At 31.4% G+C, this 24,277-nt stretch overlaps 3 protein-coding genes across 3 annotated transcripts; all 3 read left to right on the forward strand.

The window, feature by feature from the left end:
• The first annotated feature begins 483 nt into the window (after positions 1–483).
• LOC149392490 (GDSL esterase/lipase EXL1-like) lies at positions 484–3,393 on the forward strand. Its single transcript, XM_089620117.1, has 5 exons — positions 484–763; positions 1,149–1,279; positions 1,379–1,612; positions 2,233–2,482; positions 3,157–3,393. Exons 1-5 carry the CDS (start codon positions 484–486, stop codon positions 3,345–3,347), a joined length of 1,086 nt encoding a protein of 361 aa, XP_089476243.1. The 3' UTR covers positions 3,348–3,393.
• A 7,125-nt stretch (positions 3,394–10,518) lies between these two features.
• On the forward strand, positions 10,519–12,807 carry LOC149392491 (GDSL esterase/lipase At3g14820-like). Its single transcript, XM_089620921.1, has 5 exons — positions 10,519–10,826; positions 10,917–11,047; positions 11,192–11,425; positions 11,724–11,979; positions 12,441–12,807. The coding sequence occupies exons 1-5, from the start codon at positions 10,523–10,525 to the stop codon at positions 12,620–12,622; spliced, it is 1,107 nt and encodes a 368-aa protein (XP_089477047.1). The 5' UTR covers positions 10,519–10,522; the 3' UTR covers positions 12,623–12,807.
• A 4,969-nt stretch (positions 12,808–17,776) lies between these two features.
• On the forward strand, positions 17,777–19,979 carry LOC149392492 (GDSL esterase/lipase At3g14820-like). The gene is made up of 5 exons (XM_089620701.1): positions 17,777–18,095; positions 18,183–18,313; positions 18,431–18,664; positions 18,930–19,185; positions 19,604–19,979. The coding sequence occupies exons 1-5, from the start codon at positions 17,777–17,779 to the stop codon at positions 19,783–19,785; spliced, it is 1,122 nt and encodes a 373-aa protein (XP_089476827.1). The 3' UTR covers positions 19,786–19,979.
• The last annotated feature ends 4,298 nt before the right edge of the window (positions 19,980–24,277 follow it).

Below are 24,277 nucleotides of genomic sequence, written 5' to 3' on the forward strand. Positions count from 1 at the left end.
CATTTATGACTATTTACTTAATATTTACCAAACATTGGCTATTTAGCAATATCAAACGTTTAAGTTGGCTATTTTTCTAATTTTTTGATAGTTTAATATATAACAATCACTTTTAATAAACATTAAAACAATACACATTGCTTTCATAAAATTGAAAAAAAAAAAAAAGTGTTTGTCCATTTTCGATCAAAACACTATAAATACCTACACCATTTCTGACAAGCACCTATTTATGAGGTATACGGAAATACCTACGCATACGGAAAACTTTAAATGATTAAATTATTAAAAAATAAAAAAAATTTGCTCCTAAGAAAAAAAACATAAAGGAATTGACTTACGACCTTGTCACTCCAGTACCTCCGTTTACCCTTTTATAAATTTGGCATTGGAGCAAAAATAATAAAATTATCAAAGGCTTAGTAGTTTTGTAAAAACAGAATCATCATATTTTGTAATTTTTCTGAAATCGCTCTCTTCTCGATGGACTTGGACTATCTTCTGAGCATACGATTGTCGTTTTTTGTATTATTGGTTTTGGTGGCTGTGTGTAGCTCAAAATCTGTACGAATATTGAAGCTACCGCCAAATACTGTGGTTCCGGCGATACTAGTGTTCGGAGATTCCATAGTTGACACCGGAAACAACAACAACAACGTCAAGTCTCCGGCGAGGTCGAACTTTCCTCCGTACGGTCAAGACTTTCCCACCGGAAAGCCCACCGGCAGATTTTCCAACGGCAAAGTTCCCTCCGACTTCTTAGGTATGTCCATATATGGATCTATTTTTTTTACTATTATTAAATTATATTTTAGCTTAACTTTCTGTGGTCACGTACTCACAGTCAGACATGATACACTTCTTTCCTTATAAATTGTTTAGTTATTTAGCGACAAAAATACTAAATTTTATTTATACACTTATGTGGGGCAAGTATTAAAAATGATAGTTAAGCAATTACATATAATGATAAAGAAAATAGTTGAAATTATTAACAAAACTTATATTACGAGAGTGTTAGACATGAGCTGACCTATTCTTTTTATATTTATATAATTAAGTTATAATTTTAATTTAGGATTTTTTTTTCTTCAATTTTAAAATAGGGAAATGACCTTTAGTTACACTTAATTATGAAAATATTTCAGTGGAAGCATTTGGAATCAAGGATCTCTTGCCACCATACGCAAATTCAAACTTGTCACCCGAAGAGCTCCTCAGCGGCGTGTGCTTTGCCGTCGCCGGCGTCGGATACGATCCCTTATCATCACAAATCGCAGTAATTATTTTATTTTTAATTTCAGTTTATTACTACATTCTTTTTAATTAGCTTACAGTTAATTTTTTTTTATTTTGAACTTATTACATTTTTTTGTAGTTAGTTCCACCACTGTTTGACCAATTGGACAAATTTCAAGAATACAAAGGAAAGCTAAAGGCTATTGTTGGGGTGAGGAGAACCAAGTTCATAATTGCGAACAGTGTGGTTTTCGTGGTGTTGAGCACTAATGACATTGCGACTACGTATTACACTATTGGTACCAGAAGCTTCCTATACGATCCTCCTTCTTACGCTGACTTTCTGGTCAACAACGCTTCTGAATTCATTCAGGTCATTTAAACATATATCAATCACATGTCATTTTATTGGCTTATGAAAAAAAAAAAAAAATTGAAGAATTCTACTTCTCTAGTATTTTACCATCACTTATACTCAATATTTAGGTATGTTTAAACTAAAATATATACAACATCCTTAACACATTTTTCTTAGGAAATATTATACAAAATATCCATTTGAAATTAATTAATTAGCGAAATAGCCAAAGTTTTATGTTTTTACAAAAATAACCAAAGTTATGCTGTCAATTTTTTTATTTTATTTTACTCTATGATTATTTTTTTTTTGACGATTTATACAAACAATTTACCACTTAAAAAAATTCATCACAGAGTCAAAATAATTACAAAAACCTGGTATTACATATTCTGACTATTTCACTAATATTAGATACCTTGACTATTTCTCTGGAATGTTTAAGATTACTAAAAGAATAAATTTCGGTATGGATGCATAAATCATGTCAATTTTGAAGGTAAATTAAATATATGAACAATTTTTAAGGTAAAAAAAATTATAGCCCATACAATGTTTGTATTGTATTAGATTTAGCTACATAGTTAGCACGCGCGGAATCTAATGCTCCGAACTAAATAATTGGAAATTAATAGCAATTGTATTCAATGGGAACCCGAAGAATAGCGGTCACGGGTGCACCACCGGTTGGATGTGTTCCTTCGCAACGGACTACAAGAGGAGGCTTACATAGGGATTGTTTCACAAAGGAGAACGACTTAGCCATTTTGTTTAACTCTAAACTCGCTGTCGAAATCAACAGACTTCAAAAACGCGACGCCAAAATCGTCTATGTCGATATTTACTATCCGTTCCTTGACATGATTCAGCGCCCCGATAAATACAGTACGTGTCACACAAACTTAATATAATATTTTGGAGTTTAATTTTTGCATTTATATAAATCTCGTTAAGTAGTAAAAAAAATTATTTGATATGAGATATTTAGCATCGTCCGTTAAGTATTTCGGCTCTTTTAGCGCTCGCACAACTAGAGTCAGTTTATATTATTTTTGTGGTCTCCAAATACTATTTTTAAGTGTCGTTGCTAAGTAAACATATTTTTATGATGTGAGAGTGTTAACAAGATAATTTTTTTTAAAAATATGACTCATAAGTCATGAAGCTTTTGGGTTTTTTTTTTGGGTTACTCATTAGTATTAAATATTTGAAAAATATGCCCCCATTTAAAAACTTAAATAATAGGATTATATGGTCCATCATTAAGGGTAATTTTTTTTTTATCTAATTGATCATACTTTTTCAATCTTCGAGTAATATAGGCAAAATGGTCTTCAATAACAATGTAAAGCTAGAGTTTAATCTTTCGAGATTAGGGTTTTTTTTTAATCTCACGAATTTGATACTATCATGGTTCTTAATATTAGATTTTAAACATGGTTCTTAATATTAGATTTTAAACATGTCTTTGACGGCAATGTGATGTAATTCAATCTTGCGAGGTTAATGTTCTATTAATCTCACGAATTTAACAATATCGTGGTCGTGCTTGATATTAGATTTCAAGAATTCCAATGAAGGATGTTGTGGAAGTGGACTCATAGAAGCATCATTTCTCTGTAATGTATTTGACAAAATGTGCGACGATCGCAGCGATTATGTGTTTTGGGACGCTTATCATCCGACAGAATCAGCTTACAGAATCTTGATCGATCAAATTATAACTAAATATCAAGACCAATTTGTATGACTGTAAAATTAACCCATATATTATATATATTGTACTTGCCAAATGGAGCTTATATCTATGCTTGCTTAAAAAAAAAAAAATCATATAATGATTTCATGGGCAGGACATATTTCTAATTAATCTTTGTAATTGGAGGAACGTTCCTATCTTATATTGCAAAGTCGTTTAATTCTATTTTAAAAGATATCATTTCGAGATTATGTAATTGATTTTTTTTTTGTACGCTAAAGTTGGTTGTCTTTTTTTAAAATGCGGTAATATCCAGTGCTTACTTATGTCTTTAGCTATCTATAAAACATAATAACTGAAATTTCAATTTTTTTTTATATAGAAAAAGTAGACAGATTCTTGGAGTGATTGTTTTGTTGGGGTTTTTTTTGTTTTGTTTTTTGTGTGTGTGGATGAAAGCACTTATTTCTATGGATCAAGTTTTATAGACTATATTGTGAACGTTTTTATGTGCTTCTTCTTGAAAATCTCTTTTAGATTCTTGTAATACTTTAGATTACTCATATGCATGGTCTAAAACAATTAGGAATGTTATGATATGACAAAAAAAAAAGTCATAAAATTAGAAACGATCTCAAATGCTAAAAAACGGTAAAAACAAAATTCGAGATCCTGTCCTATTTTTTTTTACTGGTCCACTGTGATTTCATTTTTTTTCCTAGTCTGACTTATTTGGTCCGGTCCGATTTCTTCATTGGTTTGAGACCGGACCAGACCAAGCACAGCTCTAGTTGAAGGCATGAACTCGATTTGTGTGATCATCCATGGCGTTCATTTCTTACAAGTTTTCTTCCCCAATCAGAGAGCCCTATATGCATTTGAGGCCGAACTACTACACAATTTTTTTAGAGAGCGTCTTGCTTCTTATATTCTTGTTCTCAAAATACCTCATTTTATTCTAAAAATACCTTATTTTTATAGTTTTTATCGTGTTATTAATATTTTAATTAGACTTACTTTCTTACTTTTTACCATTTCATTTCACCTTTTATATTAGCTGTTTACAGTTTTATAAAAAAAAATACAGACAATCATCTAAAAAGAAAAAATGAAATATTTATAAAATGTTATAAAATTCAATCACCACCTCCAAATAAGATATTTGCAAAATTCCTCCTATCGTGTTATGCTTAAGTGCTAATTGGTTTTGGTAGTCATTTTTTTTTTTTTTTTTTTTTTACTTTATCCCAAGAGTAGCATGCTTAATGTTTTTATTTCGATAATAATATTTTTTTGAGTTGTTAAGAATCTTTTTTTATATAAATTTACAGTTTTTTTTTTTAATTTTTTTTATTGATTTGGACTTTATTTAACTTTAGTTATTGTTTATAATTTCATTTATTATAAGTGTTTAGGCGCTTGGAAAAAAAAATAGTTTTGAAATATTATCCCTTAAAAACGTTATTTTTGTAATTTTCCCTACGAGGAAGGCCCGAGTTCGAGCAGCTAAGTGGGCTTGTCGATAGTGGATCGTTTAAGACAAGCCTTTGATGGCTAAATTGGCATGTGAATGAATGAGAAAAATTACATAACTAACTTAAAAAGTGCGTCATTTTTCATATTTCACTCATGTTTTCAAAACATTTCGAGAATAAATGTACCAAAAACACCTTTTTTTAAAAAAAAAATTGATCAACAATTATTGAAATCTGATTAACATTTATTGAAATCTAGTCAATAATTATTGAAATTTTGTTAACAATTTTTGAAATCTATTTAACAGTTTGTGAAATCTGATTTACAATTATTGAAATTTGGTTAATAGTTATTAAAATCAGGTTCAAAATATTAGTATATTGAAATCTGGTTAACAATTATTGAAATTTGGTCAGTAGTTATTGAAATCTGATTAACCGTTATTAAAAGTAAAATAGACACTTCAAAAAACAAAACGATTATTTATGAAGGATAAAAAGTTCAGCAGCTATTATTGAAAAATAATTATAAAAACTGCTATCAAAGGTCATTTCCACAATGAATGAAGTGAGGTCGAATTTGAAAGCTTACAGCGATTCAGTGGCTGTATATACATCACGTGAATCACGGTGCAATTTGCACTAATTATTTCCCAATCTCTCACCTGCTTTAGCGGTGCATTACATGCGAATGCGATGAATGAAGAGTAAAAAAGTGTAATAAAAAAAAGGGAAAGAGAGGACAACAAATAATAGCGACAGTAAATAATAGTAGTAGTGTGTTAAAGCGATTGTGTCCTACTTCGTTTTCTTCGACGTTTCAAAGACTTGCCTTTTAGCTGTTAAAGTTGTCTTCATTATACATTCAAGGAAAAGAAGTGTCCTTAAAGCATAAGAAAGTAGCTTATATTACTTGATATCGATCGTCACCAAAATGGTGTCTTTTCTCACGAGTCTTCCTTAGCTTTGATCAGCCGTTTATTTACTAACATAGCATAGACATAGTTTAAGAAAAGAAAAAAAAAAGTGGTTGTATATAAAGAAGTTGGTCGTATACTTGTATTTATGATCTATTTATAATATAATTCCCAAGTTCACAATACTATCTATTTTTATGGCTTAATAAGAAGAAGAAGAAGAAGAAGAAGAAGAAAAATATCACGAGAACAAGAGGTGAAAGGGACTAACGTGTACCAATACTTGTACTTGTTTTAAAACGTTAAGAGTCCTACAATTAACCCACGAAAACGCTATACCAAGGAAAAATTAATGCTAATATTGTTTGTTTTTAAAAATAGAAATTCTCAAGATCCCAGCGAGAAATTTGTTTTCTCCAACCTAAAAGAGCTCTCACCAGACAAAACCTAAAATTATATTCCGACAAAGAAAGCTTTTAACTGAGGCTCCAACAAATGTTTCTATGAAATGAAAATGCTCTTTCGAGGGGCAAAAAAAAAAAAATGCTCAACTGGGTAAAAGACTAAAGAGAACATTGTGAAAATAATTATTTTGATATTAAATTGAATAAATAGTACTTCTAAAATTAAATTTCAAGAGTCGGCACTATATCAAAAAAGTTGGTATCAATTCTTCGCCGAATAAAAGAAGAGTAGTAGATAGTAGTTAAGTACTTATTTTATCAAGCTTTATGGTCTTGGTGGCTGCTACAGAAACTGCATATTCCAAAATATTAATATTAAATTCACACTAGTAACAAATAATTGAATTACTGATTATCATATTGCGCCACAAGAAAGAATTTATGGTCAAACCCCGTAGATATTTAGGAATTATGCAAGTGTGCATATATATATATATATATATATATATATATATATACATTTTTATATAGATATAAAAATTAATTAAAAAAAATTCGAGGGTTTTGAGATTTTTGTGCAATTTTGCGCAGAAAACCACGATGTCTCAAACCAAGGTTTTCCTACATGGTATACTGCTTCGCGTAGGTGCACCGAAAAAAAAAATAGATATTTCTGCAAAATATTGTAAATATATCTCAAATGAGTATGTACCTATATATATATATATATATATGCTCCTTGCGCAATGCTCCAAAAATTGCTGAATTACTTGGAAGTTGGAACACGCGGATTACCAATAAAATTCGAGTTTCAAGGCGATAGTGGTAACCGGTGTTTTAATATTTAGTTTCTAACACTTAGCTTAAACTTTTTGCTGCACGGTTACATAAATACCAAATCACAATAATATTATCTTTACCTTATTTTGATAACAGTACAAGAAAACAATACACGCTTATGCTGATAAATATATTATCATCGCAGTATAGTAAAATGCCAGTGATATGACGGATATGGACCGTATATACATCCATAATTTTGAATCGGATATTTTTAGCAGAATTTTGTACGACCTTTGTCGGAGATATTTTACCCCCTCACAATGCATATTACATAGCCTTTCATATGTGGAAGAAAAAAAAATTCTTCAAAACACTAGATGATATTGAACAATTACTAACCTTTTTATTACATCTTAAATTTTACTTGAAATGTTAAAAAAATATCAAATTAAAAATACAAAATATTACAAGTTACGTAAATTCTTTCTATTTTGTATTTAAAAAGTATATATTTTAAAGATAACTAGATTATTTTAACTCATGATAGTTTATTTTTATTTTTTTAAAATAAAATTGTTGACCTGTAAAATTAGTACAACAATATCTCACGAAAATACACAGACTCCGAGTACAGTGACTCCGAGTACAGAGATGATTTAGGTAAGACTTTCTCTTTATACAGACGAATCTAATACAAGAGAACAATGTTTTCTAGAGGTTCTAAGTGAAAGAAAGTAAGTAAAAAACTCCTTTTCCAGTTTTGTGCCGCAGCCTCTATATATACTCGTCTGGTGTAACCTCGTGGCAGGGCCGGCCCAATGATTGTTGAGGCCTTAAGCGAAACATTAAAATGAGGCCTTACAAAAATAAATAAATATAAAATTCAAAAGTAATAGTATGACTTTTTTAACAGCAATTTTTAACATTGTCTTCTTAAATTAAAAGGAAAAAAAAAAGAGAAAATGTCTTTGGGTTCGTGATTTTCGGTACCCGTCTTTCCGGAACGGCAATACCGAGAAAGTCGCCTCTGATCTCCCACCCATGGGTTGTTGAGTCCGTTACGGCTCTATCTACCATCGATCGATCGGTTTGTTGAATTGTTGATCTATTTTGTTGAATCAGTGCTAATTCGCGAATCAGTTAATTAATTAACTAACTGAATTGAGTTAGAATAATTAATTAACTGATTGGTTGAATTAAGAATTAGCTTAGGTTCTGATTTTTTTTTTGTGAGTAAAGTTAATTTACTAACTGACTGAAATAGGAATTAGGTTAATTAATTGAATGCTTTGAATATGAATGAACTTAAGTTCTGATTTTTGTAAATTTTTTGTGAATTTCCAATCCAAACATTTAGTTAATTAATTAGCGTAACTCAATTCAGTCTGTTAATTAATTAACTGATTCGCGAAGGGTATAATTGTCTGCTAAGAAAAAATGGGCTATTTCCTTAATTAAATTAAACTTAGGTTATTCCCATAACAAGAAGTGTAAAATGGGCAAATGACAACAAATTTCACATAGTTTATTTTATAAAAAATTCGAGGCCTTTTTTTAAAACTTTTTTCACAAAAAATTTGGGGCCTTAAGCCTTTGCTTAAGTGGCCTACCATTAGGGCCGGCCCTGCCTCGTGGTCGTGTCTCTGACGGTTATTCTGGGGAATGTGGGGTGATCAATCCCACGTTCTGGACGGTTTTGGGTAACTGCCTCTTCCCTCTCGCTGAGGTGGACGGTTATTACTCTTCGTATGGTTCCTGAACCGTCAAGGTGTGCGTTTTAGGGTTTGAAACATGTTTTCTTTTGGTTTTGACTAGTCTTTGACCCACGTTCTTCTCTTCTCTCCGAAGTTTTGATCGGTGGGTTTCGTTCTTGACTTATGAACGGTTCGTTCATTTTCAATGGATGGCCCTTGGGTTTACTTAACCTGAGCTCGGTGCTGTATTCTTCTCTCTGCTCGGGAGTCCGACTATCCTGCTCGGTGTCTGACTAATTTATCCCGTAACAAAAATAAAAGTAAAAACAAATCTACGTGTATAGAGATCACTTACAGTAAATGATCAAACACAGAAAAGAATTCTAAACAGTATATACAAAAGGCAGGTAAAAAACCCTAATAGGATGTACGAGTCATAAGTCATAACCCGCATTTACTTGGGCTCTATTGGTTGGTCACTTTTATAGAAACGAATGAATGCGTCAGTAAGGAAATATATTCTGATAAAAAAAAAAAAAAAAAAAAAAAAAAAAAGTAATGAAAAGAAGTAAACATGCAAGTTGCAATACGTGTTTAATTTGTGTAATAGTGAGCTGACCACAACTTGCTTTCTGGCTTGATTGTATAAATGTAACTACCGAGTACGTCGTTCTGCGAAAGGCTTCTTATTACTATTATAAATTAAAAAAAAAAAAAAAAATAGGCTTCTTATTAGTTATTACTATTAATAAAAATTAGTATATTTACTGTATTTTGTTCTGATTAGGATAAGCTAGCCTAAAGACTACCAAGACTAGCGAGACATAAATGATTTAATTCAGTTACTGTTTTTTTCATCAAGTGGTTACTGACTTATTACTGGTTCAATTATAGCCTCCGTACAAAGAGACAACAACACAAGCGCACACCCACCCACCACCAGTAATTTTTTTTATATACACCATAATCCCTAAACTATGGTTTATATTTGCACCGGATATTTGTATGATTTAATATGTATTTTTATTTATTTTCAGACAAAAATAAGCTTACACCTCAATACAGATAATTGCATCAGATAACATCATAGAAATATAACAATTTCATCCTAATAGATCATTTCAATTATCAAGGAACAAGAAAGACTAGCGCATAAAATTCATCGGAGAAAAATTAAACCAATCTAATATATAATTGATACATGTCCATTCCAAATATGAAATAAAATTGGTTTTGAAACAATTTATATATGACTAGCAGGTTTAGAAAAGTTATCAATTGATTGTGAGATCCAAGAAGAGACCAAACTTTTACTTTTTATTTTTTAGGTTAAAATTAGATGCTGAATATGATTTTGGACTATTGAAAGTAAAAGATAAGCAAATTAAGATATGGTCGAGATTGAGAGCATAATTTGAGTTGCGAAAGAGGAGACAAATGTGTTTAAGGCTAGGGTGTTTTTGTTGGAAATACAAAGATGAGTATGATTCTCTAGCTATACATTAATTAATGCGTATAAAATGCATACTATATATGTGTGTGCACGCGCGTACGTGTGTATTTATGATATATTTATTCACAAAACTGAAAGTTATATTGTTTGGGTATAGAATTTTTTCTTTTAAGGCTTATCTAAAACCAGCTAAAAAAAATCACGTGCATATAACGAACCAGCAATGAAACAAAAAATAATAGCAATAAGTTTGCGAATGCATATTTCTGAAAAAGTGGCAGATTTATAATTCCGGGATACAATCGGTATCGCCGGTTTAAAGTACGTAGCAATATAACCAAATAGCATAAACACACACATTGATATATTTAATTTTGGCACGTGAAAAATAAACAAATATATATATGATATTAATGGTAAGCGCTTGCTTGATATATAAATAAGATATATAAAATTTACACAGGGCATGCCTGAAACTAATCATATCTGCCAAAAACTCGATGATGATAACAAAAATAATGTACTCTTATCTATCTTTGAGTGCAAAACTCGCTCTCCTTTTGGGCGTTTTTGTGATTATTTCACCCATCGGTACTACAAGATCTGAGGTCAGCGTTGACCGAAACGAAGAGAATAAGTTCATGGCAGTTCACGTATTTGGAGACTCAATACTGGACACTGGAAACAACAATGCTCTCGCCGCCACAATAGTAAAGAGCGATTTCCCTCCTTACGGCCGAGATTTCAAGGACGGAAAACCCACCGGCAGATTTTCCAACGGAAAACTTCTCTCCGATTTCATTGGTAAATATTTCACACATTTAAGGATATGCTTTTATTTTCAAGCTAGATACGTTATTCATTTTTCTAAATATATTTATGTTTCCTTTGCAGTTGAAGCATTTGGAATTAAGGAGTTTTTGCCTTCATACCACGATCCGAACTTACAGAGCAGAGATTTCCAAACAGGCTTAAGCTTTGCTTCAGCTGGATCAGGATACGATCCTTTCACATCTAAATTACTTGTATGTCTAGCTTTATATTTATTATTATTATTATTATTCTTATGTACCTTTTTAAGATAAAATTTCTGAAAGTAACTAATGAGATACGATGTTATTTTGGTTCATGGATAATGACACTTTAGTACTTTTTTGGGCTTAATTTAGCAAGTGTACACACAACAAGAGGAGATACACTTCTTCGAGGAGTACATCGGGAAACTGAAAAGAGACGTCGGAGAAGAGCAAACCAAAACGATTCTAGAGAAAAGCCTTTACGTCGTGTCGAGCGCTAACAACGACATATTAATCTCCTATTTCGGAAGTCGAATAAGAAGGCTACATTTCGATTTCCCTTCTTACGCCGATTTCTTGCTTAAGCATGCCTCTCTGTTCTTCAATGTAAGAATAAATTTCGATCACTTATAAGTACTATTATAAATCCGATGTTCAAAAGAGAATGAGAATTTAAAATGAAATTAATATTGTTACTTCACATTGTATTAGAGTTCAACAAAACTCAAATAGATATCCGATCAATTGTTAGGATTCAGCTCAAGATGATTAATCATTATCAATAGAAAGAATCCTTATAGTAAACTCATAATTACTCATCTCATTGTCAATTAATATTTACATATGATATTTTTCTTCAGCTTTTGCATTTTAACAATATAGTATTAATGTATATGCAATAAAGAATTTGTACAACCACGGAGCGAGACAAATCGCCGTGTTTAACGTGGCATCATTGGGTTGCACTCCGTTCGGGAGAACTATCGAAGGAGGTTTACACAGAGAGTGCTCCGAGAAGATCAACAAAGCCGTCCAACTTTTCAATGCCAAGCTCTCGTTGTTGATCGCTTCACTGAATCGCCAACTTTTCGGTTGCCAAATCATCATTGTCGATGTCAACACTCCATTTCTTGAGCTTCTAAAAAATGGTCGCAATTATGGTAAGTAATTTTGTGCTTTTGTTTCTTAATATATACATTATCCGCATAGATTTTGTGCTTCTAAAAAATGCTCGCAAGTATGGCAAGTAATTTTGTGCTTTTGTTTCTTAATTTTGTGCTTTTGTTTCTTAAGGAGGCAAAATCCATGGCCACAATAAACATCCACAACAACCAATAGTACATGCGTACAGATAATAGTCTGTATCCGCATAGATTTGAGGCCCACTTAAATCAATCTCTCTCTCTCTCTCTCTCTCTCCACAAATTGTCTAGAATATAATATAAAAATGGCACTCTTCCTGCCAAGGGTGTAAATATTCCTTGGCTTTAATATAGATAATGGTCCTTGGCTTTAATATAAATAATTATTTAATTTAACATTCTTTGTATTTAATCAAGCACACGTAGAAATTTCCGTTTCTAATAATTAATTAGAATATCTTTGGGGTGTTCATGTATAGGGTTTGAAGAACTCGGAAAAGGGTGTTGTAGTACGGGAACATTAGAGACGGGATTACTTTGTAACAAATTTGTGACGACGTGTACGAATGCATCGGCGTATTTGTTTTGGGATTCCGTTCACCCATCGGAATCTGCTTACAGAGCTCTCGCTCCAGCGATCATTAAACAATTAGTCTTCTAACACGTTTACTATATATACATATATTTATGTCCCTCATGAGTTCTCAGCCACATCTATCATCCGGTGGAATATTTTACTTTAAACTATTCAATCCAACCACCAATCAATATCTATCTATCTAGTTGCTCTTTATTTCTTAAGTTTGGTTTTGGTTTGTAGTAAAATAATTGAATATGAATCATATCTATTACCATCGATAAAGCTTCACACTGATCTTGCACTCTCTTATAGGTTAATTAGGACACACATGTGTATATATATATATATATATATATATACGTACGTGCATGAATTTTTTAATTCTAATTTTAATGTATTTTTAATAATAGTTCAGTTAAAAAAGATTTAATTTTAGAGACATTTTACTCATACATCAATTCACAAAAACTAAAAACTACAATCACGATGCAATTTAATATATTTTTAAAAGGTTTATATATTATAATATTTACTAACATTATATATTCACATAAAAACTAGATTAAGAGAAATTTAATTTACAACATTAATAGCAAATATTTTTTTTGTCATGCAAAAACATCAGTATGTATATAAGAAACAGTTTGAAATACAAGAAAAATACTATCAAATTCGTACTGAATACTCGTATACCTTTGTGTTTATCGTTAAAAATAATTGTTGCGTTTGTTCTTATAAGATGGATTCATGGTCTGGCAATTCCGTTTTCGCACAACCCAGCAAGTGATCAAACTTTGGCCTTCCTGTCTAGCGTCTACAACAAACCACTTCAATTGTTATTTTTTTTATTTTTAATTGTTTAAAAAGGACTGAACGGGTAAGCAAACATGAGATGAGATTACTTGCCCTACATCTGCTGACAGTGACGGAGCTAAGAATTTCAATGAGGGGGACAATTTTGGAAAAAAAAGCAAAGGGGAGCAAATTTAGAAAAGTTATATAAATTTTGGCCAAAATTATAAAATTTTATATAAGATTTGGGATAAAAATTATAATTTTTAAAAGTTGAAAGGAGAGAATAAAAATTATAATTTTCAAAAGTTGAGAGGGACATTGGAGTTTGGACCCCCCAAGCTCAATACAGCTCCGCCCATATCTGCCGGGTAATAAAAGGAACAATGATGATTTTCTAGCTGGGTAAACCTAATACTTGTACCCAATCATACACGTATACCAATATTTATGATTCACATGAAGTTCTGTGAAATTAAGTTGGCATTTATATATTTTTTTTTCATGAGAAAACATAAGTTGGCAATACTTATTTTCGGATTATGTTAATTATTCACCTACAAACTTAAATTATGATAAATAGTTAACATTATGTTAATTTTGCAAAATATTTATTAAAAAAAACTAACGGTATGTAAATATCAAATTTATAAAAGAAATTAATTTTGCCACGTCAGATTCAGTAGCTATATTTGAAATGTTGGTTAAACAGTAATTAAGGTTTTAAGTTGTCTAATCTATTGTATTTTTCATTATTTTTTGTGATCAGTTTTCTTTGATTTGTGATTTATAGTTGATTTTTTTTTTTTTAATAATAAGAATGATCAGTGTTACCATATGTTGAAAGCTATATCTTTGTACGTGCATCATTTTTTGGTTAGATTGTTAATAATACAAAAAGAAAATTCTCCACTATTTTGTAGAATTCGTCAATAAAAACTACTAATCAGTGATTTAGTTTTTAGTACTTTTTATGGCAATCGACACTCATCGGCAAATGATAATCAGTCATCCAACTCATAACTTTGCAAATCCTAAATAAAAGCAGAATTAAAGTCAATCAGTAAATTTTTTTTTAATAATATGGCATATTGACCATAACTTAATTTGCAACTGCTAAATAAAAGCTGAATTTATTCGTTTAACCTATGTCCTAACTTTACTTCATTGACCCAAACTTTGTGACTCTAAACAAAAGCTGAATTAAAATGAAGCAGTAAGAATCCAAAAGTTCAAAATGGCATATTGCTTGCATATGGTCCAACCCAGTAATTAATTTCTCAAATTAATTAATCTGAGGATATGATAGAATTTATTGTTTGCAACAACCTTCCATATATTGATGTCTAAAATGCTTCGATGTATTTAGCTACACATCACAGTAAAATTGATGTATCATGAAATAATTTTAATTAATTATTTTTAAAAATTTCATCATTGAAGTCGGATATATATTTGCGAATCGTAACTAAATTCGATCGGTTGATTCTTGATATTGTGATGTGGCAGTTCAGTATCCACATATGATCATACATAAGTAACCACCAGAAAGTCTGCGTCAAGATGGTGACTAGTTAGAGTGAGTCTCTGCACATAATAATGCCCATAAATCGGCGTTACTATTTGTCTACATTAATGCATTTTTTCTACCAAAGGACAGTTCTGGTATTGAAGTAATTTTATCTATAAAAACAAATCGTTTACCATATGTAAGGAAGTACGTACATAGAAATTAAAAAATATTGAATCTAAGTTAAAATATTCAGTATTATTATCCGATATATTCCGCTTGGCTTTGTCTGATGCATTGGAAATATTCCGGCAGTGTTATTGACCTGATCTTGTACCATTTATGTTTCTAAAATTATTATTTAGACTTTCTTTTTCGGACTATCGAAAACTGTAACAAATTGAAAATATTTAGTATTTTTTGTTTGAAAATTGTGTGTTTATTGATATTAAAGAGAATTTAATATCCAGTTATTGGCAATTTGTGATAAATTTTCGAGTGGGATTCACTAAACGAAAGTGAAATGTTTTGACTGATTCTTATTTCTCGTTACGAGAGTTATAAAGCCGGTTATTTATTTGCCAAAATCGGAGCTAAAATGAATGAAAAATTGTTGTTTAAAGTGTGTTAATAAAAAAAACATCATTAATTTTGACATTTTTACCATTTTAAAGTGCACTTATGGTTATTACATGCACTGATGCTTAACATTTTTAACATTCGTAATAACATTTTTAACACACTTTGATGATCTTGATGTGCCTTAAAACCGGATTTATTGTGCAACGGTATTTTGGCCAAACATGAGCCTATATAAGGCTGGTTGTTATTCGCATTTGGTAGAGAAAAAGAGCTAACCATATAGCTGAAAGGCTGAAGCAAATAGACGAAAATCATTCTTTTTTTTCCCTCAATTATCTCGGTGTAGGTGATACTATTCTGACATGCGTTCAAGTTCGCCGGAGCTGAACAAGTTGGTGTTTTGTTCTTTTCATACGTCGTTATATCTTGGGAGGCGGTTGCTCAAGTTATTCCAGCACTCGGTGGGAGAGTAATAACAATTTAAGAAAATTGTCGAACAAACCTCGATGTGTTCTCAATTTCTCTTCATTTACCGGTTTCTTAGTGATATCCGATTTGGTTGTTTTAGTTTATTTTTTGTACATATGTGGTTTTTTTTTTAGTTTCGTTTCTGATTTTTTTAATTAATTTATGCAATTTGTCTATTATTTTCCCGTTTATTATTACAAATATGACTAACATTTTTACCGCCAATAACTCAATTTTATATATAAACAAGTTCAGCGCCTGACAAAAAGACAAGATATATTCTCAATTTTTTTGTTGCCCAGGTCGGACAATCATGTTGCATATATGTCGATTGTTTAATATATTCCCGAAAAATGATCAAGGTTATGTTTCTTGTGGTTAATTGCCTTGGTTGTAACAAGAGTGATAATATATATAATATTGTCAATCTATAATCCTCCACTGGGGACTAGCGCGGTAAATCCACACCTTAAGAAAGGAGCTAGAACCTAGATGGAATGATCAGGGGCTAATTTGAAAAAACAAATCACACAGGGGTTTTTATGAAAATTTCCAATGTAAAATAAAAAAATATATATATTCGAATAATACAAATTTTTATAAAATAACTAAATTATGGCGATTAACTTTGTTATGAATTATGATGGCTGATTTACATTGTATAAAGAAGTAAGGGGTGATAATTTTAGTTAGCCTATAATTTTAATCGAGGGTAGAAACGTGGCTATTTTAAACAATGTTTTGTTATAATATTACTTATTAAAACATTAGTTTTAAAAGGTAAATGTCGGTACAACTTTTCATTTTTAAATTATCCTTATAGCCGACATTGCTTTATGTTGGTTTAGTTAAACTGATGAGCATTCAGACAAGACCTTGACTCGTGAAGTTCAAATGCTCAAGCTTGGTTCATTATAAAACACTTGAGTTCTTTTAATGAGCTTTCTGAGCTGAATATCCGAGAGCGTAACCTTGACTCGTTTAATCTATGTTAGTAGTTAGTACATGTCCATTTGAAATATGCGATAAAATTGGTTGAAATAATATAGTTGACTAGGTTAAGATAAAATCATCAATCGATTATGACATTCAAGAACCCAAAGGTAAACTTCCTTTTATTGGTGATTAAAATATGATAAATTGAACATAATTTTGTACTTTTGAAAAAGATACAAATTTAGAGTGATTGGCCAAATTGAGAGAAAACTTTGCGTTTCGGAAATTGAGATAAGTGTCTTAAAGGTATGATATTTTTTATAAAAAAAAAAATAAAACAAAATGTGTATAATTTCCTTATTATCCCTTTGTGTAAGAAAAGTGCATAATATTATGTATGAAAACATATACACACACATAATTAAGATATACCTACCTTGAACAATTTTTTTTTCTTTTTGCAGTTTATATATGCAGTAATTAATAACATGTATATAAACACATCGAGATATAAAACTAACTCATAGTACAAGTTTGTTATAGTTATTCAAAAAATATAAACCTGTCTCGTTTGGGTATAGTATTTCTCTTTTTGTGACTCATCGGAAAAAAATGTGGTCCAGGTCCAGCTAAAAAAAAAAGTACACGTGCAAATTATATATATTAACCTATGAAAAGTAACAAAGAATAGTTTTGCAAATCTATCCTTATGCAAATGTAACAAATTATTATTTTATTCCTTCGATTTATTAGAGTACGCAATTAAAAGATCTACCAAATAATATAAACACACACAGACACACGTAGAGCTCATTGGATTTTTGACATGTGAAAATATAATGACCGAAGGAAATATATACAGTAGTATTAAATTATTAATGGTAGGCTTGCTATATAAATACACGCTGGGCGTGGCTAACTGAGCAATCATTTCTATCCAAAAGGTGATGACGATAAGAAAAATGTACTCTTATTTCTCTCCGAGTAAAAGCACTACCTGTGTTGCAAAATTTGCTTTCCTTCTGGGCGTTTTAGTAATTATCTCACAAATCGGTACTACAAGATCTGACGTCAGCGTTGACCGAAACGAGAAGAATAAGTTCATGGCGGTTCACGTATTTGGCGACTCAATCGTGGACACTGGAAACAACAATAATCTCGCCGCCACAATAGTCAAAAGCGATTTCCCTCCTTATGGAAGAGATTTCAAGGACGGAAAACCCACCGGCAGATTTTCCAACGGAAAACTTCTCTCCGATTTCATCGGTAAGTATTTCACACATTTAAGGATATGCTTTTATTTTCAAGCTAGATATGTTATACATTTTTCTAAATATATATGTTTCCTTGCAGTTGAAGCATTTGGAATTAAGGAGTTTTTGCCTTCATACCACGATTCAAACTTGAAGAGCAACGATCTCCAAACAGGCTTAAGCTTTGCTTCAGCTGGATCAGGATACGATCCTTTCACATCTAAATTACTTGTATGTCTATCTGCTACATTTTTTAAGATAAAATTTCTGAAAATAGCTAATAAGATTCGTTATCATTTTGCTATTATGGATAATGACACTCTAGTACTTTTTTTTGGCCTAATTTAGCAAGTGTACACACAACAAGAGGAGATACAATTCTTCGAGGAGTACATCGAGAAACTGAAGAGAGACATCGGAGAAGCGCGAACCAAAACGCTTCTCGAGAAAAGCCTTTACGTCGTGTCGAGCGGTAACAACGACATATTGATCTCCTATTTCGGGAGTCGGATCCGAAAACTGCACTTCGATTTCCCATCGTACGCCGATTTCTTGCTTAAACATGCTTCGCGCTTCTTAACCGTAAGAAATTTTCTATCATTTTTTATTACTATTATTATTATTAGTTTCTAATTATTAAAATTTTTTTCACCTTCTTATTGTTCTAATAGTACAATATGACATAATTAGACTTAATTTATTGACTAAAACAAGTTAAGGCTTACAAAAATCACCCTCCTCAAATTTTTAAATTTTTGTATTCAAAATTTTCATTTTAGCCCCTGCTGAGAATTGTTTATTTTCAAATAAGCCCCTGAAAAAATCCTATAAACGTAATGTAACAAAGGAATTGTACAATCACGGAGCGAGAAGAATTGCGGTGCTCAACGTTGGACCTTTGGGATGTACTCCGTTCGGGAGAACCATCGAAGGAGGTTTGAAGAGAGAGTGCTCAGAGAAGATCAACAAAGCCGTACAGATTTTCAACGCCAAACTCTCATTCTCGATCGCTTCACTGAACCGCCAACTTTCCGGCTGCAGAATCGTCATCCTCGACGTCTACAATCCAGTGCTCAACGTTCTACGAAACCCCCATAAGTTCGGTGAGCACTTTTTGTCGTTTTGCGCTGTAAACATCCCATGTGAGAAAATTTGGGATCCAATATATCGATGGGCCACAAGACAAGCCCACAATACTTATTCTTCATAACAGCCAATAGTAATGCTTATTCAATAACGAGTGATGTGCACACATATGCCAAAACTATCATATAAATTATAAAGTCAGTTAAAGATTTTGAGTCCCAAAAATGTCACTTTCCTTGGTGATAGTAGAGATTCATTCTAAATTATTATTATTTTTTTATTCGCCCTCCTCGATTAATTTTATTGTGTAAAATATGAATATTATTTTACATATATAGGTCTAAAAAAAAAAAATGTGCCCAAATGCGTCGTCGTGCTTGTTAATTTGGGGTTTTAATAATTAGTGATTTGTAAATTTATGGGCTTTTATTATAGGGTTCGAAGAACTCGGAAAAGGATGTTGTAGCACGGGAACATTAGAGACGGGACTACTTTGTAACAAATTTGTGCCGACGTGTACGAATGCATCGGCGTACTTGTTTTGGGATTCCGTGCACCCCTCGGAATCTGCTTACAGAACCCTCGCCCCTGCCGTCATTAACCAAATAGTCTTCTAATTAAACATTTTTTTTACTATATTGTCCCTCATGAATCGTCTACTTCATCTCATTGTTTAATTTAATGGTGAAAATCATTTAGTATCTAGCTACCTTGCTTGTCCTTGTTACTAGTGTTTAGTTTTGTTTTGTAATAAAATTGTAATAAATGTATCCGAAATGAATCACGATGAAATATATATATTCTTCGAATATTTTCTATTGCAATGTCCATTTTCTCTTAGTTCACCGTCAAACTAAATATAGGCTTATCTGCATAATTGTTTGAGCAACTTTATGGCTCGATATCGTCTGATTGTAATGTGTCCATTTTATCTTAGTTGACTGTCAAATTAAATATAGGCTTATCTGTATAATTGTTTGAGCAACTTTATGGCTCGATATCTCTGATTGCAGTGTCCATTTTCTCTTAATTCACCGTCTGATTCTAAGAGAAACTCCAATACGGATTTTCTTTCCATTAATATTGCATGCCTAATCTTTAAGTTCTGTTTTTATTCATAGTCACTTTCTGCAAGAATATGTCTCCCAAAATTACCAATAGTATTTTTTGAAACGAATCACGAAAATAGTGTGTCTAAAATTTGTATCTTAAGAAATAAGATTTTTCAAATTGTAGATAATTATTTTTTTTTATATTTAGCGTTTTGGTTCTATTATTAATTTTTTTTATGATTTTATTATAAGGAAAATATTCTCAAACATATTTTACAACTTAAAAAAAATGCTACTTTTAAAAAGATTTAAAACAACCGCTATTTTAAAAATGTTGCATTTTAAAAACACCATTCTCGTTCACCTCTATATTCCATTCGTTCAGTTCTTTTTTGTTCTTATTGGCATGCTTTAATCTATATTTTGTAAATTTTTTTTATCTTTCTCTTTTCTTTGAGCTCGGTCGGTCATTTGTATTCTTTTCTTTAGTTATATATCATTTTTCAACAACCAAAAACAATGACTCACCCAAACAACATGGCTCACACACAGATATTAGAAAATGAATTTAAGAAAAACAAGCCCACTTGGACAAGAAAAACTCAACCAAGCCCATTTAGCGAACAAAACATCAGCCAAACCACTTGGCCTCGTGCCCGAGCCATTGGCTAGTCATGTTAGTCTGGCGATCCAACAAGCTACTTGGCATCATGGCCAAACCCCTCGATGAGCCATGTTAGCGTAGCCACTACTCGACCTCACAATCAAGCATAGGCCAATCATGTATGACTAGCCATTGGCTGGTCACATCGGTTGAGCAACCCGACCAAGCCCGTTGGCCGATCACACTCGAGCCACGATGCGAGCCATGTTGGCCAATGTCCTAATCCATGACGCTCGTCGAGGGCATTGACTTTTTCCTTGACAGTTGCCTCATCGCCACGCCAAGACACCGATCGAGTCTTTGCCTGTGCGCTAGGATGCCAACCTCTGCACCAAGATGGCAAGGTTTTGAGTCCTCAAAGGAGTTGAGTCTGGTCGTCATGCATCTTTCTTGCCGAATCCTCAAGGCCCCGAGTCATCTCGTTAGGCCCTCTTTGGTGATGGTCTTCCTTCCCTTCAAGGTCTCTCTTTCTACCTCAATTCACCGAGGCTCACCTATAAAGTACCTTACTCCACCAATATTTTAAGAAAGTTTTCTAAACTTGTAAAAACTCTATCTCAGTTTGATCTTAATTTCTCTATCTACAAACTTAGAGACGACCATAGACTCTCCTACTTCACACTTAGCGATCATACTAATGTCGAGTGTTAAAAATGAGCGTGTTGAGGAAAACCTTACTACAGTTTTGTATTTCACGTTCTTTCGTTTTATTAGGTGAAGAATATGGTAATTGACTTCCAAAAGTACAAAGATGAGTTCGTAGATTCAACGACATCTTGAACCATGAATGCGCGATCATATGGTCTAAGTCTTAGAAATTAAATCGATTAACCAAACCAAATATTTATTTATATGATGAGGCAAAAATTGATTTATATGATGTGACACTAAATTTTGGTTGCAAATCAATTATGTTATTTGGTTATTTAATGGCCGGTCTTTTGCCATTGCCACATAAAATCAAATTATATCCCAAAGAAAAATCGAAACTCAGGTAATAAAAATCAAGGGTTTAAAATACCACCAATTCCGAGCAGAATTCCGCAGGCTCACAATAGAAGTTTGAGTATATTTTGCAAATGTCTTCATTTTTTGTAAATACCGTAAAAATTCCACTTCTACCACAAATATCACAAACAATTCCGCAAATACTGCAAATATTTTATCAAATTCCGTAAAAATTTAGCAAATTTTCCAGATACCTCATATTTAATTTATATTGATTAATTTATTTGTATAATAAATTGCGGTAAACGTTCGATATTTACCAAAGTATATCATGGAAGGTAAGCGATAAATCAGTAAAATTGAAGTCGATGTATGGTAGCGGTGAGCGATAAGTGAATCCTTGGTAAAAATACGAAAGCTTAGTATAAGCTTTTAATATAGCATCTCAGAGTGTGCTCAATTTGATAAATAATTTTGAGATATACAAATACTTGCAATCAATCAAATTCGACCGGTAATAAGTTATCAATGTTCTGATTTCTGGCTGTAGTACAATATTTACCGTTACCAAGCATGAAGCATATATATACAAGAGTAACAACCAGAAAATATTAACCCTTCGAGAAAAGATAAAAACGAAGCCTTCGTCAAGACAGTGACTAGTTTAATGCGTATCTGCCAATAATAATACCCGTAATTTGGCAATGACTATGCATGCATTAATTTTCTCTTCAAAGGACAGTTTTTGTACTAATGTAACAATATGAGGAGTAAAAACGAAATTAACCCATAAAAAATGTAATAGCAGTGAAAGTAAATGGGATTATATTTAGTCTGATCGCGTTTGTGCTGGGAAATCTCCAGGCTGTGTGTGCGTGACTGACTGGATCTAGCTAGCAGTTATTTCCTTTTTTTTTTTTTTTGAAAGAGCTAGCAGTTATTTCCTGAAATCATTGATTATGTTCACTTTCTTTTTCTTTCCTTTTCCTTTTCAGACCTTCGAATTAAATATACAATTAATGCGTGAAAAAAGAAAAACTAGATGATATTCTCAAATTTTATGCTCCCTAGGACAGTGTACATGTTTCAAATGTGTCGATTATTGAATTTAGAAATTTATAAGTAATTAAGTCACATAAAATTTATTATTTATTAAATAGCTAATATTTACTATAAAAAAATAAGCTAATATTTTATTAATTATAATTAATTAGTCACTGATTTTATTAATTGTAATTAAATTGAAATTTTTCTCCAAATAACTCAATTAATAAGCATAAATTAATTGGACTAAATTATCAATTTAATTATAATTAATATAATCAGTAGTTAATTAATTATAATTAACTAAATATTGGTTATTATGCAAATTTAAAAATTTTCTATGACTATATAACTACAGAATCCTTTAATTTATTGCCGGCAAAAATTTAGTAAACATGGTAGGGATACGAAAGATTATTTTCACTTTACTTCGGTACCAATTTGTTTTAAAATGATATAGTGAGTTTGTTTGAGTTATCCGCCATATCATAACAATATTTCGCTATAATTATTTATTGGTGGCCGTAAAGTTCTTGCTTAGATTCTCTTATTAAAAAACACTATTGTCAGTTTAGTTAAAGAATATATCGATTAAAGTTTTAGTAAAAAATAAATTACACTAACTATATCATTTAATTTAATCCACTTCGGTCTACTAAAATATTTTTTTTAATAAAATAAATTTTGATTTTTTTTAATAAAAAAAAAAGTGAAATATTGAGCTATTGTCATACCTGTCCCTATAAATATTATCAAGATTTGCTAATGACCGAATATGAAACTCCCATCAAATCAAAGGGTATTGGTGATCAGTGACTATGACACACCGCATGAGAGGTGGCGGATAAAAAAAAATCTATAATAGGGTTTTTAATTAAATTCTTTTAACTTTTTTTTTTTTCAGCTAAAAAGCTCTAAAATTTGAGTATATATCCTAGTACCCTTATAAAATCGATCATTTTAACCATGTAGTTCTAACGGTTAGGATTCTTATTGCTTTTTTAAACATTTGTTATGTTAATTTTAAATTTTAGAGCATGTAAATAGGAAGTTAAAATGAAACCAGCATAAAAAAATTAATTTTTATATTTAGGTTTATCCAAATCATTGGATTAGCAAGAATGATTGGCCATAAACATAATAAAAGTACAAGAAAAATTAGCAATGAAATATGACTAATTAGTAATTACAAGCGGCAAACTAATGAAACCGATTGGAGTACAGATATAAAGTTGTTATGTTGTCGCTTTCATGGATAAATGACATGTTTAGTTATATGCAATTTGCCCCAACATTTCCAGAGAGTTAGAAACCATATCTAATCTTTCACACATTATTCCATTTTTCAGCCACGTTTCATCTTGATCTATAAAAATTAACAAGTAGATATAAACGAATAAC

Source organism: Urtica dioica, chromosome 7 (genome assembly GCF_054948205.1).
Source record: "Urtica dioica subsp. dioica isolate 48M chromosome 7, U.dioica_male_clone48M_v1_H2, whole genome shotgun sequence".
Taxonomy (NCBI): domain Eukaryota; kingdom Viridiplantae; phylum Streptophyta; class Magnoliopsida; order Rosales; family Urticaceae; genus Urtica; species Urtica dioica.